General features: G+C 39.1%; 1 protein-coding gene across 1 annotated transcript in view; it reads left to right on the top strand.

The window, feature by feature from the left end:
- The window catches only part of unc13ba (unc-13 homolog Ba (C. elegans)), a gene marked incomplete at both ends in the record, with an annotated part of 217,013 nt that overhangs the window by 32,487 nt on the left and 164,124 nt on the right, over positions 1 to 20,402 (top strand). Inside the window, 6 exons of the mRNA XM_079250679.1 lie at positions 9,047 to 9,164; positions 9,812 to 9,935; positions 12,441 to 12,514; positions 16,586 to 16,647; positions 18,124 to 18,155; positions 19,638 to 19,851. Of these exons, the coding sequence (XP_079106805.1) occupies positions 9,047 to 9,164; positions 9,812 to 9,935; positions 12,441 to 12,514; positions 16,586 to 16,647; positions 18,124 to 18,155; positions 19,638 to 19,851 (624 nt within the window). The remainder of the gene's footprint in view (positions 1 to 9,046; positions 9,165 to 9,811; positions 9,936 to 12,440; positions 12,515 to 16,585; positions 16,648 to 18,123; positions 18,156 to 19,637; positions 19,852 to 20,402) is intronic.

Below are 20,402 nucleotides of genomic sequence, written 5' to 3' on the forward strand. Positions count from 1 at the left end.
CAAGCAGAAACATTCATCTGATTGGCTGAATAGTGCTAGACAAACTGAGTTGGAAACCTCACATTGATTATCTGTGTGGAAAAATAGCCAGAAGTGTTGGTATTCTATCAAAATGTAGATATACACTAAATTCCAAAGCATTACTTACCTTATACAATGCTCTAGTATTACCATATTTTAATTATTGTGTGGAAGTCTGGGGGACCACATTTAAGACTACTTTGCAAAGACTAGTTATTCTACAAAAAAGGCCATAAGGGTTATCAATCATGCAGGTTATGTGGATCATACAAATAATTTATTTTTGAAAGCACATCGCCTCAAATTTTGACTTGGTTCAGTTTAAAATAGCTCAATTTATGTTCAAAGTTCTAAGTGACAAGATGACATATAGTATACAAAAGATGTTTAAAGACAGAGTTGCTGTGTACAATCTGAGAGGTAACGTTATGTTACAGAAGCCAAACGCACGCACCGCCCTAAAAGCAGACGTGTTTCCATTTATGGAGTAACTTTATGGGATAGACTGATGATTTAAAATTTAGTAATAATATTATACAGTTTAAAAAATGTACAAGAAATTGTCATTGGATAAATATAAAAAAGAAGGAAATTCTTAATTCATTTTGCTGCTTTAAATTTTGCCTTTAGACTGATGACTTTCAGTTTGTAAACTGTGTATACAGCCATATAACTGTGTAAATTACAGACTGTAGATCAGGAGTAGTATTTACATAAGCCTTGGGCTTCCTTCTGCTCCTTCTCAAACAACGTATAATGTTACACAAATGTGCATCCTTGTTTTGTTCTGTGTATGTATTTGAGATAAATAAATTTAAAAAAAAAAAAAAAAAAAAAAAGAGTTTCCTCAGTCTGGGACTGTGAGCTCAGACTTCCAGAAAACTGATGTGAAGCCTGTCTTCAGCTTTGAAATGAGGTCCGTTTCACTTCAAACATTAAGCTTTGTCAAAAGATCATCTTGATTATGCAGTGTTCTTCCAGTCAAATACATAAAGCTGGTAAAATAACAGACTATAAGGAGGTAGTCTAGTAGCTCAGTGCAATATTATGCAAGTTAAAAAAAACATTTTCTTTAATTATAAAAATGAAAATGATGATAAAATGATGGTTTAATTTGAATGTGCTGTTAACTTGACTGTCCAGTTGAAGATTACTGTCCATTAGAACATAAAGATTTACAATGGAGGTTTGACCCACACAGACGGAGGAGACAGCTCAGCACGGAGGGTCACAAAGGAGCTACTAGAGCCAAACACTATTACTTGTCTTCTTTTCATTAAAGCTTAGAAGTTTAAAGCCATTTGTACTTAAATTTTCACAAGACAGCTAAAAATCTACAAAACCATTTTAACCCTTTCATGCATTAACTGAAATAAATACAGTATTTTACCTCTACAGACATATGCCATGATACTTTTTGGTTTATTAATGTTTTTGTTTTTTCTGTTTTTAAAAAAAATGTATTCTATAAGATATTCATAAAATAATATATAATCATGATTATGTAAATATTTTATAAAATATTGCTATCATTTTCTTTTCCTTTATATCACAAAGGCAAACTTGCGTAATTACAATATATGCATTTATGTTCAGGTATATTACATATTTATTTATTCCTCAGTGAGTGGTAATGCTCACTAAAGTGGTTCATTTACAAATATGCCATCCTCGTTAATGAATATGCAAGAAAAAAGCTTGTAAATGGATGTCCACTATAGTAACCACTATGCATGAAATGGCTACACGACAATGAAAAAAGCAGTGGTCCCAAAATGGAACCCTGTGGGACCCCACATGACAACCAGGTTCATTTTTACAGAAAATGTTGCGTCCGCCAGATAAAAGACCAAAAAAAGCTGTGAAAAATACAGAACAGTTGGAGTAAAATAATAAAATCAAGACAAGTAATGAGAAAATGTTGATAGAGGCTTTGCGGGTAAATGAGACGGGTGCGTAAACAACAACAAGGTGACGATGATGTAAAGCGATGCTTGTAGCGGAAAAGAAAATGTCATATCGGTTAAACGTTTAATGGAAACTGTGAGGGTACATGCTGTGCAGCAGTGTGCTTGCAAAGCCCTGCACATGTTTAAAGCTGCACTTCACCTGCTTTTCCTCACAACGCTCCTCTCGCCATCAAAGAACACAATACCTGTCAAGTCTCAGAACAATCATCCACCTCCTCCCGCCTGGCTGTGTGTGGATGTGCATGCATGTGGTTGTCTGCGTGTGGTCTCTGACTGGTAAAATACACCGTTTTCCAACTAACCAGTCCCTCAATTGCAGACTGGCTTTGATGGAGGGCATATGTCACAGTCAGATGTAAAGCAACAAGACGGCCACACATCTGCTCTGCGAGCCGGACAGGTTGGAGACAGACTGTATTGATGAACAGACCTATTTAATCCTATTTGAAGGTTTATTTTTCATGGTTTAAATTATGTAATCTCACGTATTAAAATCAGACGGTGCAATTCATCCTCTGTCTTCTGTCTCCAGCTGATTCAGGTCTGACATGTTATGTAATGCACGACTTTCGAGTAATGCAGTTCGCCACCTGTAGTTTCTGCTCCCAAAACGTCTCAATCTGGAAGTAACAAGCAGCAAAGACAAGCTTGGTTCATAACTGCAAAACAAACAAAAAACTGGTTTTGATTCTTACTTTTACTTAATGTTGTCTTTTATGAGATAAAACTAAGTTAGTTTATACTAAGAGGCAACCTCCGGCGGTTAAAGGTGAAGCCTATGCGGACGTGCATAAACTGCAGTTCCATCCTCATCCACTACGGGCTCCAAAACAGAGCAAATCCCCATAGACATAGAAATGGCAGTGATGGGATCATTTCTTCTGTTAAAGTTTGCAAAAAGCTTACTTAAAAAAAATCTAATTAAAACTTGCAGCTCCAACTGGAAAATGGAGTCAAAGATGTCATACAGCATAGGTGTCTTATAATCTGTTACCATAATGTGTTAATTCCATAGACCGTGTATGAAAGATTGACGGAGCCTCCGCCGGTTAAAAGTGAAGCCTATGCAGAAGTGCATAAAACTGCTGATCCCCCTTCATCCACTAGGGGCTGCAAAACAGAGCAAATCCCCATGTTAAAAAGACCAACTTCACAGCTGAAATAAACATGTTTACAGCCTGGTTCAAAAATCCATTTTAGGTTTAATAGGTCAGGTTTACCTTCATGACAACTGTGGGGGAAGTGAATTTTTTTCCTAACTCGCCCGTTTAAAAGTAAATAATCTTGAAATTCGGCATATTTAGGGGCGTGTCCTTTTGATTGACAGGTACCCAATCTCCCGCTTTAAGTAAGAAGAACGTAGAACAACCGCGGTTTTTAGCAGGTTAACAACGTGACTTAGCTTTAGCCCACTTACCTCCGTTAGCTGGTTAGCTCCTGTTATCTCCAGGTTAGCTCGGTTAGCGCTTAGCTACAGGCAGCTTGGAGTTCGCTCAATGTCAATCATCCACCATGACACTCACAGCCCGCCTCTCAGCTCCACCACTTTGACCATGTTTGTATTTTCCGGGCGAGACGACATGCATGCCCCTGCCAAGATGGTGATGGTAGGAACCGCCCACCGAGCTTTAATTCAGCTCTTCAGAAACCTACGGATGACGTCACGGAGGCTCCGCCCATCTTTTTATCGTACAGTCTATTGTTTATACACACTAATTTTATCATAAGTTTGATTACTTCTTTACACAAATAGCTAATTATTTATTTGTAGCACTCAGTATGTCATAATCAGTCGACATACCGCTCAAACCTGGTCTATTTAGGGTTGCAAAATTCTGGGCATTTCAAAGTCGGAAATTTTCCATGCGAATGAATCGGAAATAACAATTTATACAGCCCTTTTCATACAACAGCAGCTCAAAGTGCTTTACATAACAAACGCAAATTATAAGTGGATATATATATATATATATGTATACATATATATATATATATATATATATATATATATATATATATATATATATATATATATATAAACCATCATAGATTTAGTTTAAAGACATTAGCTTCAAAACAGAATCATACGTATTTAACTAAATTGGGTGTATTCAGTTTATAACATAAAACTCAAACAATTAAGAGAAAACGTTTTATGTTTATCAGCCACTGCTTAAATACAATTCAAGAAAATAAATTTTTTGCATAGTCCATGATAAATATACTTGTATTTTTATAGCATTTTTCCAGTCATGTTGACCATTCGAAGCCCTACACTAAGCACATTCACCCTACACTCATAGGCATATCCACATTGGGGGGTAACTTGGGGGTCAGTGCGCAGCATGTAGTCAGGGGCAGCCTAGAAGCAGTCTCATATCCTTCCCGAACATAAACCAATGATTTCTGCAACCCTGGAGTACTCAGGCCCCCATTTTAATTATCCCCAAAATCCAGTTAATTCTCATAAATTCCCAATAGAAAGTTTCCAATTTGGAATATTCCCCTGGAAAGTTTCTGGAAATTTACCAAAAATGCTTCTCCCCTGAACCTCTCCAGCACGAGGAGACCCTGGGGGAACACCCGGCACAAACTGGAGGGATTACAGCTTTCAGCTGGTCTGGGAACGCCTCGGGATCCCTCCTGATGAGTTGGCAAATGTGTCTGTGGAGAGGGAAGTCTGGGTTTCTCTGCTCAGGCTGCTTCCTCCCCCGATCTAACCCTGGAAAAAACAGCAGAAAATGGAAGGATAGATCAACCCTAGTCTCATTTCTTTTCTTGCACTTTTTACATCATTGACTCAATACGATGTTTACAAACTTTAAAAATCCTTCACGTCCACGCAAACATGTAAACAGTCAAACACATGGATGAAGGTAGTTTGTGATAATCACGCTAACATGTATGATCATGTGGACTTGGGTTCGAGCGGGCTGACTTCAGTGGGTTGCACACACACCTAGCATCTCCCACCCATCCCGTTCTCTCCATCATCCCAGCTGTGAAGTGTCATCAGTGATGACTGACAGCCAAACTCAGGCGAAATGAATTTGAATGGAGCCGTGAATATGAATATGCAGATGAGGAGAGAGTCGGTGTGGCTGCTGTCTTCTCTTCAAGACGGATCTGTCAGATGATGACGGCTGTCATCCGTCTGAATAAAACTGCTGCTCTGACTGACCTGCTCAGAAAAGCAGCAGTATTGGGCCAAATTTAGATCGGGTCTTGTTGATGTCGATAACTTCAGCTAAATTTAAATGACTATAATCTATTGTCTAATCTGTGTGTTCAAACTTGCTCTTACCTCTGCTAAACCGTCTTCTTTACTAGCATGTGCAGAACATCCATTGTTGAGATTTCCTCCATCTTTGGACTCATTCCACCCTGGACTATCAGAACTTTTCCTGCAACCTGAACAGTCTGCTTTTGGAGTTCGGTACCTTGTCCGAATCTGATTAAATGGTTTTGAGTTGATAGAACTGGAAAAAGATGGACAGATAAACACAAAATCATAGATCTTTGATGCAACCAGTACAAGAAGGCCAAAGAAAGATCTGTGTGTCACACATGTTCTTCAGGTCTAATCCAAACAACGTATTTATCGTCACCTTTGCTCTATAATTCCACTGTAGTGTGAAATAATATGTCTTACACCAGCATGAACATGCCTCGGCTATGTGAGCTTACTGGTTTAATGATGTCGATGAAAAAGAGACGAGGTGAGGGGTGATGTAGGATTGATAAAGGTTGGATGGATAGATGAAGGAGAAGCAGGGAGGACGGATTGAAGAATGATTGAATAAGTGAGGATGGATGGATGGTGGAGAGAAGAGGCAGAAGAGAGTGACGGATGAATGAGTGAGAGGAAAGGAAGGATGGTAGAATGAAGGAATGAGGCAGAGGGTATGATGGGTGGATGAGGGAGGGAAAGCGATAAGCAGACGGTAACGTTAGAGGTAGTGGTGTATACGCGTGTATATGGAGTATACCCACTTCTTTTTAAGTCAGCATTCAGTATACCCACTTCTAAACCCCCTTCTGATGCTGCTTTTACAATTACAAACATCCCTACATAGATACTGTACCTACGTGGTCCAGCAGTGGGGGTAATGTGACCGGTGCAGTTAGCTATCAGCTGTGTTAACTTTAGACATAATAAAGATATTTGTATATATGTCTATTATTAGCCTGTCTCTCACTAGCCTACTGGCACACAGACTAGTTAGAGACAGGCTAATAGACATATTTATGTCTTTATGTATGAAGTTAACAAGGTGACCCTGTTTTAGTCATTTCATAACCCTTATTCCCTGGAACTGAAGAAAATGACGATGGGCAAATCAAATTATGGATTTTTGGGGTGAACTTAATACAGTAGGGTTGGATGTCACTTTTTCTGAAATGTTTTTTGGACTACTTTTTTTTTCTGTTTTTAAAAAAAGGGTGAAAATTTGATAGTATACTCGCTTCAAGAGGGACCACTACACCACTGGTTGTTACTTCAGTGTGACGTATACCAACGTTAACATTAGAGCTACTTCAGTTTGACGTATACCGACGTTAACATTAGAGCTACTTCAGTTTGACATATACCGACGGTAACGTTAGGGCTACTTCAGTTTGACGTATACCGACAGTACCGTTAGAGCTACTTCAGTTTGACGTATACCGACATTAACATTAGAGCTACTTCAGTTTGACGTATACCGACGGTAACATTAGAGCTACTTCAGTTTGACGTATACCGACGGTAACATTAGAGCTACTTCAGTTTGACGTATACCGACGTTAACATTAGAGCTACTTCAGTTTGACGTATACCGACATTAACATTAGAGCTACTTCAGTTTGACGTATACCGACGGTAACATTAGAGCTACTTCAGTTTGACGTATACCGACGGTAACATTAGAGCTACTTCAGTTTGACGTATACCGACGGTAACATTAGAGCTACTTCAGTTTGACGTATACCGACATTAACATTAGAGCTACTTCAGTTTGACGTATACCGACATTAACATTAGAGCTACTTCAGTTTGACGTATACCGACGGTAACATTAGAGCTACTTCAGTTTGACGTATACCGACGTTAACATTAGAGCTGCTTCATTTTGACGTATACCGACGGTAACATTAGAGCTACTTCAGTTTGACGTATACCGACGGTAACATTAGAGCTACTTCAGTTTGACGTATACCGACGTTAACATTAGAGCTACTTCAGTTTGACGTATACCGACGGTAACATTAGAGCTACTTCAGTTTGACGTATACCGACGGTAACATTAGAGCTACTTCAGATTGACGTATACCGACGGTAACATTAGAGCTGCTTCATTTTGACGTATACCGACGTTAACATTAGAGCTACTTCAGTTTGACGTATACCGACGGTAACATTAGAGCTACTTCATTTTGACGTATACCGACGTTAACATTAGAGCTACTTCAGATTGACGTATACCGACGGTAACATTAGAGCTGCTTCATTTTGACGTATACCAACGGTAACATTAGAGCTACTTCAGTTTGACGTATACCGACGGTAACATTAGAGCTGCTTCATTTTGACGTATACCGACGTTAACATTAGAGCTACTTCAGATTGACGTATACCGACGGTAACATTAGAGCTGCTTCATTTTGACGTATACCAACGGTAACATTAGAGCTACTTCAGTTTGACGTATACCGACGTTAACATTAGAGCTACTTCAGTTTGACGTATACCGACGGTAACGTTAGAGCTACTTCAGTTTGACGTATACCGACGTTAACATTAGAGCTACTTCATTTTGACGTATACCGACGGTAACATTAGAGCTACTTCAGTTTGACGTATACCGACGTTAACATTAGAGCTACTTCATTTTGACGTATACCGACGGTAACATTAGAGCTACTTCAGTTTGACGTATACCGCCGTTAACATTAGAGCTACTTCAGTTTGACGTATACCGCCATTAACGTTAGAGCTACTTCAGTTTGACGTATACCGACGGTAACGTTAGAGCTACTTCAGTTTGAAGTATACTGACGGTAACGTTAGAGCTACTTCAGTTTGAAGTATACTGACGTTAACATTAGAGCTGCTTCAGTTTGACGTATACCGACGTTAACGTTACAGCTACTTCAGTTTGACGTATACCGACGGTAACGTTAGAGCTACTTCAGTTTGACGTATACCGACGTTAACATTAGAGCTACTTCATTTTGACGTATACCGACGTTAACGTTAGAGCTACTTCAGTTTGACGTATACCGACGGTAACATTAGAGCTACTTCAGTTTGACGTATACCGACGTTAACATTAGAGCTGCTTCATTTTGACGTATACCGACGGTAACATTAGAGCTACTTCAGTTTGACGTATACCGACGGTAACATTAGAGCTACTTCATTTTGACGTATACCGACGGTAACATTAGAGCTGCTTCATTTTGACGTATACCGACGGTAACATTAGAGCTGCTTCATTTTGACGTATACCGACGGTAACATTAGAGCTACTTCAGTTTGACGTATACTGACGGTAACATTAGAGCTACTTCAGTTTGATGTATACCGACGTTAACATTAGAGCTACTTCAGTTTGACGTATACCAACGGTAACATTAGAGCTACTTCAGTTTGATGTATACCGACGGTAACATTAGAGCTACTTCATTTTGACGTATACCGACGGTAACATTAGAGCTACTTCAGTTTGACGTATACCGACGTTAACATTAGAGCTACTTCAGTTTGACGTATACCGACGGTAACATTAGAGCTACTTCATTTTGACGTATACCGACGTTAACATTAGAGCTACTTCAGTTTGACGTATACCGACGTTAACGTTAGAGCTACTTCAGTTTGACGTATACCGACGGTAACATTAGAGCTACTTCAGTTTGACGTATACCGACGTTAACATTAGAGCTACTTCATTTTGACGTATACTGACGTTAACATTAGAGCTGCTTCATTTTGACGTATACCGACGGTAACATTCGAGCTACTTCAGTTTGACGTATACCAACGATAAGATGTTTGTGTATTTCTGCAGCGAGATCAGCCATCTGGATTCAGGTCTGGTGGTGGAGCTTTGGAACAAAGGTTTGATCTGGGACACGATGATCGGCACAGCGCTGATACCTCTGGACACCATTCACCAGTGTGACGAGGTAACAACTCTTCACATCGCTTCTTCCTTTTGCCCTTCAAGAAAGTTGATTTTCCTCTGTTTTCTTATCTCGCTTTTCTTCAGCTCTAAAGATTTTGGATCGACTTTTTGAATCAATTAAATGTCTTTATATTTTAGCAAACCCTCAGAATCTTACTATCCATCTGTAGTAGTGTCCATATCCTGTAGTATAATAGTATACATAATAAATAAAATAATAGGTATTTATAATAAAAAGAGATTTTGTTGAGTTTATGTGAGGTAGGTAAAATCATGCTGGTTATCACGCGAAAACTAAAACTTATCTGTAGCTTATGATCAACTGGAATAAATGAAATGATGACAAAAATGTCAGTGTTTCCCTGATCCAACACACCTGACTCAAATTTCAACAGATCCAACAGCCTATGATTTTCAGCACATTGATTGCACCGGTGCAATATTAGACCTCTAAACCTGCATTTATACTTGTATACATATTATGAGGTGAACCCTACGGCAAATACGGCATAACCAAGCTGAGGGGTTACAAGCTGTGTTCACCTTTTATCAGGCTCCATATTTCCTTCTTTCTTTCTCTTATCTATTATTTAGCATTTTCTTTCTTGCTTGTTACCCTTTCTCACTAATTTGTATCTGTCTTTTCAGGAGGGACCGGGAGAATGGACGTCTCTGGACTCTGAGGTGTTAATGAGGGAAGATGAGATCTGCGGTACCTCCAACCCAACAAAACACCAAGTGCTGCTGGATACCCGCTTTGAATTACCCTTCGGTATGTGTACAGCATCACACACAGACAACCATGCGACGGCATCTGCAGGTTTTAATACACAATGATGGCATATTAATGTTCATTTGAACCCTTGTATTAAAATTTAGAAGTTTAAGTCATCATTTTTAAAGAATGGAAATCAAGTCTCAAAACAACGGTGTGATCAGTAGAGTTGCTGGCAAAGAAGACAGAAACCGTCTTTAGGACAAGTCAGCTTTGATCACATCTAAGATTACAGAGAATCCTGTTTCCTATTATTACTACGTGTTTAAGTCATTTGGCAGACCAAGAAAAAAGTTTGATATCAGTGTTGCAACAACTTTAGCATGTTTTTTCTTATTTTATTAATTGCCTTTCTGCCAAAGACAACCGCTTTAACAATGGCTGGCAGCTCATTTCAAACATGCATGAAAATATCAAAGTTAAAAAAAAAACCTCAAAAATTTGTTTAAGCAAACCCAAAAGAGCAATAAAAAATAATAAGTTATTTAGTCCTGCCCCCATTTCTACTCACCATAACTTGTTCTTTGTTTTGTAGCAGTACTTTGTAAACTTAATTCAACTAACATTTATATTTACTAACAAATAAACTTATTGTCACATATTAATGTCTTGTAATGAAGAGTGTGGCCATAAACATGGAAAACGTTAAAATTATTATAACGTAAACTTTTTGTATGCAATATAGTTGGATGGAAAATGACGTATGACTGAGATGCATTAAGTTAACCTTCCTATTATGAACAGAAGATGAATAACCATTAAATAACAAATGTATTTGCAGATAGCTATATTTAAGATCAAGTTTGATCATGAAAGAACATTGATTTTTCCTTTTCATGTGCATCTAAAAGGAAAATGTTTACAGCACGTATCAGAACCGTCACTTCGCCTGTGCTCAGAGAAGTGTTTTTATCCGTCTGGGCTTTTTGTCGACCCTCCTTCAGATTAGAGCCAGTGGAAGCACCATTAAGCTTCATCAAGTTTTTATGGCCGTTTCTTCACAACGTTTTACTCCAAAATCTTCCCCAGCACTCTCTTCATTTTTGTCCCTGCGTTTACTTCTGACATCATCATCAAAGAAGAATTTGTCTCTTTTTTTTTTTTTTCTCCTCTACAAGCTGTTAATCTAAGTGATCTGTCCGAAGTGTCTCCTCTTAAGCTTCTCTTCATGCTCTGCATGGCTCTATATTCATAACTGTCTGTTCAGCTTAACACAAAGATCCTTCACATAGATGGAGATAAGGCAGTTTTTTCTAATAAACTGGAGAAAACATTCATAGAAAGAAGCTTTCTGGTCAGCCAAACGGGAAATACGCATGTTTCTGCTTGTCTAAAACAGGCTTCCAGTCCAGTCAATGTCTAAATGCTAACTGCATTGAGTGTGTTTGGCTGATTTGATGTTTGTGTTAACAAACAGTAGAACAGGTGGACCTACTGATTGTATGTGTGTAAACTAACCAGTTACGTTCTTAAACATAGTTATATCACATATGCAGGGCTTACAGTCTGTTCTGTCGAAGCCAGTTTCCCCATCTAGATGCATCCCCCTCCATTCCCTCTCTGCATGTTTATGTTCAGAACAAACTTATGGAGAATAACAGTAATAAATACTGTTATGTTTAATGGTTTAAAATTTTTATTGTATGATGGCTTTTATGTGGAAATGAATAAATCACATAGTTTAAATAAAAATATAAACATGATGACACAACCTTTTTACTGTTAAGTCAGTAAAAAGGTTGTGTCAATAAGGTTGCTGGTTGTTGTATTGGCAGGGAGGAGTTTGAACAGGGGCCTTTCTGTGCCGAGGTTGCACCATCTGGAGACACGAATGTGAACTTAACTGTAAGTCAGTCTGGTCCTGCAGCTTTTAGATCCAACAACCCTGAATTCTCTCATGCACGTCATCCAGATGCCTGGTAAAGATGCATGCACTGGATTCAGGATGCATCTAAAAGCTGCAGGATGGGAGATCTTGGAAACTTCTGCTCTGAATTCTGGTTGTTTGGTCCTGCAGTGGACGGGCGGCCTGTCCAGGGTGTACCCTGCCTCTCCGCTGCTGGGATAGACTCCACCTCCCCACAACCCTGAATTACACAAAGTCTAACAGAAGATGAATAAATGAGTGAATATCAAGGTTTCACACAACCATCGTTCTTCTCCTTCTTCCTATTTTTCTCATTTCCCAACACTGCCTTAAAGTTCACCTTTAGGGTTAATATTGTGACTATTTCTAAGCCCCCAACAGGAAAACTCCCTTTCAACTATCAAATATGCATGAATACAGGGCTTTGAAGACAAACAGCGATGAGGATGGGAGAAGCCAGAGGGAACCAAAGGCAGGGCGGAGCTAAACCGCCTGCAGACTCTGACTCGTCATCTCTGTTGTTTTGTATCGTTTTCACCTTTCTATCCTCCACTCATCTGTCCCTCTTTCTTCCTATCGTTTCCTGACAACTTCTTTCTTTCTGTCCCCACCATCCATCCGTTCCTTCTGCCCAGATATCCCAGAGGACGAGGCTCAGTACTGGACCAGTAAACTGGACCGCATCAACACCATGCGGATACACGACGAGGTAAGTTTTAAATACATCATCTGTGTTGATAAAAGGCTGTTTCTGATGTGGAAGTTCGGCATGGATCCAACAATGTGGACCATAAAACTGAAAACATTATGAACATTTTTCTTAACTTTTGTTTTAAAAATTAGATATTGTATATTGAACAAAAAAGTTAATTTGCATACAGATATATCAATTTTTAACAGAATAAAGACCAATATTTTAATTTTTTCTTTTTTTTTTTCTCCCATTCAGTTTGCAGAAAAAAACATTGAAAAGTAAAAAAAAAAAAAAAAGCGTATTTAAGATGTTTTTAGGATAAATGGTTTTACTAATGAATGCATTTTACGTTATTTATCCCATATGGAACAGTTTGCTGAGTTTTACTCATTTCTAGTAAATTTTACTCGTGTGTCAGTCTCTGTTCTGATGTTCTCAGTTACAGTGGGTGTACCACAAGGCTCTATTCTGGGTCCACTTCTTTTCACTTACTCTTGTTTGAACAGATGCAAATGACCACTTCTATGGCTCCTCTACTTCCGTGCATAAAGACTCACTTCAACATGTGTTTCCTATTATTCTAAGTAAATTGTCTACATTGAAACTGTAACTTAACAAAGACTAAACCAGATTGATTCTGCTGTGTAAAAGTGAAACAGGATTTATCATCTTTTATTTTTATTTTTAAAAGACAAAGACACATACAGGTCCAAACATTTGACAAATATTCATTCATATTCATAACAATGTAAAAAAAGAGTAATTAGTGCATGTTTAAGCTTAAAATATTAAGATGCACAAGATATAAACAGGCATTTTCCCTCTTACTGAAGATAAACAGTCAACTTGTATCAGATCAAGTCAGTATTTGTGTCCCTACACCTGCTACCGACTGTTTCCAGATCTAAACGGGATAATTAGTTCAAGGATTCATCATCTCAGTAATAAGTCCTGATGGAACAACCGCTGAGTTGGATTTTATATATCATGTGGACTCTTGTTGAAAAACTGTGGATCAAAACACGTGAAATGTGTGTATTATGTCACGTCATGTCTGTACACACAGGTGAGCTACACTCCCACTAGCAGACAGGAAGCACAGGTTTTCAAATGGTGGAGTCCACCAGCAGTAAAACAGACCAATTATCTGGTTTAAGGTCAGTTCTAGTTTGACAAGAGAAGTTTTCCTGCTCCTGTGTAGGAAGAATCTCACGTCTACTGGAAAACACGCTCATCAGTCTCCTCCTCATTACGGAAGCATGCTAACACTCGTAAAGTAGCGTGCTATCTAGCTAGCAACCATGTCTCCATGCTTCTTCTCGGTGTCTCCTGGAACAACCATAGACATCATAGATACGTAGACGCCTCGTTGAGCGCTGGAGAGTGAACCGGCATTGCCGCCATACTGGATGTGTTTCCACTAAACGTAGTTTCCCCACATAACTGTTTTCTGTGGAATAATGTGTATATATTACACACAAACAAAACACTTTTCTACATAACTGGTTGATATATAATGTTAACACAGTGATAATAATAATTATAATAAATAACTACTTCCGCCAAAGAGCTTATGGTTTTACCGGCTTTATTTTTTCTTGTTTAAGATAACTTAAAAATGTATGAATGGATTTTTGTGAAATTTTCAGGACTTGTTGGAAACGTAAAAAGGAAGAGCTAACTTTATTTTGGTGGTGATCCGGATCACAGTTTGGATCCAGGAACTTTTTAAAGGCCTTGGTGGAGGTTTACGTTCTCCAAGTGTTTTTCTGGGTAACTTCTGAATTTCACAGTTTTCCTACAATACTTTATTTTCAACTGTATCTCTATATTGATAAATTAATAAATGTAAATAAAAGAGAGTCGGCCGTAGTCAAGAGAAAGTCAGCAACTATTCCCGTATTTTGTTCAACATATGGTTGCAAAACCCGGCAAAATATTGAAAGCGGGTCGTGTGGATTTACATTTTTACAAGGTTGAATAATAAATTTATTTGACAAGATAAAAATAGATAGATAAATAAAAATGCATCAATAAATAATCAAACATGTTAGTATCATATTAATTTATACATTTATTTATATTGTAGCTACCTTATGTCTAAGTTAAATAGCATTATAAAAATATTTTAGCATAAAAGCACGTAGTTTTTGATGTTTTACAGTGATCTGTGTCATAACAACATCTCTGCCCTTTGTAACAAACCAAACTGTGAGAAAAATCAGGTAAAAATTCATGAAGTTATTGTTGTGGTTGGACCTACACCTTACAAACAAATGTATTCGAGGCGCATGGAAGACCCATTCAAGATGGCGGCGCAATGAGACGGCAGCGTGATACGATGCGGCGTCTATGTATATATATGTCTATGGGAACAACAACATGCACGTGCGCCTCAGTTTTCTGCATGGGTGTTGGATTGAGCCGTCTGCAGAAGAAGAAAATCACATTAGACGCTTAAAAAGCTGCGCTGACAGTTTGTACTTGATGTTCACAATACCGACGTTTCATATAGCATTTGTTAAACTTTACGCGATACATCGAATATATTCAGTTTATCGCTCAGCCTGAATCATGGAGGCCTTCCACACATGCATGTGCTTTGCCTTCATTTTAAAGATGCTTCATTAATTTTCCCTTCATTTTATGTCTGCAAAAGATCTCGAGCTCAGGTTTTCAGGTTGGATGGCCTGATCTGGCAACACACCGATTGCTTTTTATTTCTTTCAGCTCTCAGGATTTGTACTCTCGGTTTGGCCCCGGATTCATACGAAGTTTTGGAAAACAGCATTTCATTATTGTGCACTTTGACACTAGTTTCCAAAACATTTGACATATTCAAGACGTTGTCTCACTTGTTCATTTTAAATCTGCACTGAAAGACTTGGAGATGCAGACATCGCTTTAGTTTCTTTTATTTGGTCATTTTTTATTGTAACCATGTCTTCGATAGCGATCATCTCCTGTTTGTGGGTTGTGCTGGTGCTTCCCTTTGCCACGATTCCCTTCAAGCGGTCTGTGATGCCAATGAGACTTCCATGGTTAACCCTTTAACCAGCAGGGTTCTGCCCCCGGCTGTTTTTATGTAGTTTTTAATCAGTGGTGTAGTGGTCCCTCTGGAAGTGGGTATACTCTAAATTTTTTGCCCTTTATTAAAAAAAACAAACAAACACACAAACAAACAAAAAAACAGGATAAAAGTAGCTCGGAAAAGGCAGTTTCAGAAACCGTGACATGTAGGACTACTATCAGTATATCGGCTCATCGTCACATCATTTCTGCTCTTCAGTTTCAGGGAGGAAAAGTTATGGAATAATTAAACCAGTACTGGCACACATAGACATATACATCTGCATTATATGTCTATGTTCAGGCTGAAGTTAAGCGGCTGATGGCTAACAGCACCAGTGTAGCGTACTGGTAACCTTATCTGAGCTGCTGGGAGACGTAGCTACATGTGGAGGGATGTTTGTGATTGTGAAAGCAGCATCACAGGGGGGGTAGAAGTGGGTTTACTCAATGCTGACTGAGAAAGAAGTGAGTATACTCTGTAGTTAACACTGGACTACACTGCTGGTTTTTGTTATAAAATCTTGTACAATCTGTTTGACGCTTCACATTTCAACATATCTGCGCATGACGGATCTGCTGGTTTGTCAGTAGAAATTTAATATGGCATTGATGCTTTTCTGATATAATAAGATGTAGTGACTTTATCAGTTTATAATCCACAAGGTCTGTAAGAGATTTCTGGGACTTTAAAACACACAAACAACAACAAAAAACCACTGTCATCATCTGGAAATGGCCCAGAGGCAGGCCTCCTTTATTTAAGGGGTTAAATATTGACCAAATGAAACAAAAACAAAAGCATGAAATTGAAATGGAGAGCAATGAGCTGCTCATTTCTTGGCTTTTTACCCAACATGTTCAGACATGTTTAACTCTCTGCTGCCTCCTGCTGTCAAATAGTAGTTATTACAACAAGAAGAGTTTGTAAAAAACATTCGGTTATGTTGGATTTTACCATCAAAACATTTCCATTGTTTCATCTCTTGACATTTTCTCATTCTTGTCTCATGCCAGTACCCGTTACAGAGGGATGAGCAGAGAAGAAGAATGCCATCTGTACCCTCCCAGTGCTGTAAGTATTTATAAGATGTTTGAACTGTTTCGATGCGTTTGGACGTCACTGCGTTCATTCAGAGTGACGGACGCGAACAAACGGATTCATTTTAACAAAGTAAAAGATCCTTTTCCTGTAGTCACATCTTTGCTTCGTTTTAAATGATATCAAAGCCAAACCAAATAAATACTAATGACTTAAATAGGAATAAATGATGATTTGAGCATCTTTTATGAAGTTAAAGACATTGTTTAGAAATCTGTTTGGTGTTTTGTGACATTGAAAGTTTCTCCATCATTCCTTCTCCTGACTGACCATTTAGTGTCACGCATCTCCTCACCATCCACTTCATTAGGTACACCCAGTTAAATGTTTCTTCATGCTAAAATGTTGTCAGCCAATCACATGGCAGCTCCTTGCAGACATGGTGAAGACGACCTGCTAAAGTTCAGGTTTAGTGTCACCATGAGGAAGATTTATGATTTAAATGACTGTGGACATGGCATGATTATATCAGAGCAGCAATGTCAGAGGTCAGAGGAGAATGGTCAGACTGGTTGGAGATGATGGAAAGACAACAGGAAGTCCAGTCAGCACTGGTTCCAACCAGAACATCATGTCGGAACACACAACCCGTCCAGCCTGGAAGCAGATGTTCTCCAGCAGCAGAAGACCACAGCGGGTTCCCTCCTGTCAGTAAGAACAGGAAACTGAGGCTACAATTCCCACAGACTCACCAGAACTGGACAATAGAAGATGGAGAAACGTTGCTGGTCTGATGAGTCTCCAGTTCAGCTCCACATTCACATGGTAGGATCAGAATCTGCTGGAAACATCATGACAACATGGATCCATCCTGCCGTCAGGATCAACGCTTCAGGCTGCTGCTGCTGGAATGGTGGGGGGAGGTTTTCTGGTCCCAGTTTGGTCCCATTAGTACCAGTATGACCTGGTTTAACCTCCACAGCCTACCTGAGTCCTGCTGCTGACCATGTCCATCCCTTTCTGAGCACAGTGTAGCATCTTCTGATGGAAACTTCCAGCAGGATGATGCACCATGTCACAAAGCTCACATCATCTCCACCATGACGATGAGTTCACTGTCCTCCAACGGCTCCACAGTCACCAGATCTACATCCAGCAGAGCAGCTTTGGGAGGTTCTCATCATGATGTGTGATGCTTCATGTCAACATGGAGAAGATCTCTGAGGAACGTTTCCACCTCGTTGGATCTGTGACAAAAGGGAATGAAAGCAGTTCTTCAGGTGAAACTGGGCCCAACTGGGCCATGTCGGATCTACAGCAGGAATAAAGGCTGGTAGTAGAAGGGTGTATGTAATAAAGTGGCCGGTGATTGTGTGTAATTATCATCACTATGACATCGTCCACATTTTCCATGTTACATCCTCATGTGGCCATCATCGATGAAACAAACATCATGTATCAGTAATGACGTTTACTTTTCCTCTTTGGGAACTTGTCTTCACGCCGCAGGCAGTTGGAATTATTTTGGATGGAGTGACCAGCAGAGTACGTACGGTGGTTGTTTCTCTTTTTCCTCCCTGTGACTCGTCGTTCTCCATCTTTTCATGGCTGCCTTCTGCCAAAATAAGAACTACTGCATGTTTGTTCCATTTTTTGTTTTCACTGTAATTGAAATGTCAGTCTTTCATCAGTCTTGTGTTTCTTTGGAGTGACGTTGTTTGATTCTGTTGGAGAATTCACACAGCTTTCAGCTCAGTCTTCATTGTGTGCTTGCCGCCTGAAGAGGGAGCTATTCCTCCAAACATCACTGGTGTATGGCATTCTCATCACCTCCGTTGTCTTTTTCTGCATTGATATGAATCTTTTTAGAAAAATTCCAAGTCTGTGCATATTGAGAAGTCCCGAGCACAGATTGGGATGTTAGAGAAGAGATGTGTATGGAAGAGCTGATGCTATAGGAGGTGGAGAGGAATGTTCCTACTCTGTTAAATGGCAGATCGTTGTAGGATCAACAGACCAGAAATGAGAAAAGCCATGACTGAGGTTGTCCTGGTTGGAGGGATGGCAGAACCGGACAACATTGAGCCACAACTGGAAAACTGTCAGAATCTTTAGAACTTAAGGAGGATAAAATAGTGTTTGGTCGGTTCAGTTCATCACTGTGACATGGACCGAAATCAGCTTCTCTCATGGAGATGATGCCACATTAAATAATGTCTGCTAACTTACTTGTTTTTGTGTTCATGTGTGAAGAATTTTATTTACTTTTTGTCTTGTCCAGAATATAAGCAAGCAGAATGATTATCTGGTTCTGCTGAGCAAATTTACTTTGCCAAGGGGAGCATTATAGATATAATGCTTTCTATATAGCATTATCTGTTATAGATATAATGCTCCCCTTGATATTCTGGATTCTTATTTTATTTTTATATTTATTTTGCACGATTGTTTGTATTACAAAGTTTATACTGTCGGACCAGAGAGAATAAGGGGGACAGAAAGGGAATAAAAAAGAAGAGAAAACAAAAAAAAAAAAACACCTTTTGGAGAGAGAAAGAACAACCTACGTACATGAGCATATACACACCCACCTATATATACACACATTGGAGTCCTGTTCCCGCTGCAGGAGGACCAGAAATGAAAAAACAATCAGAAACACTTGAACTTTTAAATCATTCATCTGGCGACCACCAGTTTGAGAACCGCGGCTTAGGGGAACAAAGTGGTAGGAAAAGGAGCATGGCGAGGTTTAGACTTCCAGATACACTAAATTTAATTAGATTTTTGTTTTCATGGATTGCTAAAATTACTCAGTGGGTGACATTTATCCCTTTTGTCTTATCAATCACCAGACAGACTGTTGTGTTCTGGACTATCTGTCAGGGTTTCACAGCATATGATGGGGGGGCGTGCTGGGAGATTGCAGATCTTGCTGTGTATAACAATGGCACGGTTGCAGTGCAAAGGAGGGGTAAAGTTGTTGTAAAAATGCCTCACTTAAGTGTTTTTCTGTCCTCAAACCAGCTTATGATGACCATGATAGTGCTGTGGACGACCGCGACAGTGACTACCGCAGTGAAACTGGAAACAGACCACGACGGTTCCACAACACTTCCCAGCCAAATTCATCCATTCATCAGTACCCAATTGGACGCAGGGGCCAACATCAAAGTCTGTCCAGGGAGTCAGACTCGGTACAAAGCTATGAGCTGGACTATAGAGACACGAGAGCTCCCAGGTAAATACACACTCATCACTTTGCCTTCATCGCTGAAGTATGAGGCCAGTATTCCTACGGTTACTACGTCCAGCAGATAAATTATTAATGCACCAAGATAAAAACACTGTCACTTATACTTTAAGCCTTACTATACGCATCAGATATTCATGGTGTTCGTAGAAAATCATAACATCTTTTATGTTACTAAATGATCTGTGAAGAAATGACAGAAAAACTCCCAACCAAACAGCTATTAATTAACTTTGCATCTTGTCAAACAGCATATTTTTCTACATATTCTGCTTTTTTTTATTTGCAGTTCTAAAGCTTTACTTGTATGTACGTTTTCTTTGCATGATCTGTTTTTGGTTCATGTCTAACACTTAATTTCTCTTTCTTTCTTTTTCTTCGCATCATCTTCCACTGCTTCCTGCATGACTCATTTTTTTCTGCATGAATCAAGGCGGTTAAACAGTAAGGGTGGGGTTAGAATAATCCCCGTTGACTCGGGTATGGGTGTGGAAGACTGGGAGAGTAAATATAAAGTGCCTGACTCTGGAGTCTTGGAT

Source organism: Telmatherina bonti, assembly GCF_933228915.1.
Source record: "Telmatherina bonti genome assembly, chromosome: 13".
Lineage (NCBI taxonomy): Eukaryota > Metazoa > Chordata > Actinopteri > Atheriniformes > Telmatherinidae > Telmatherina > Telmatherina bonti.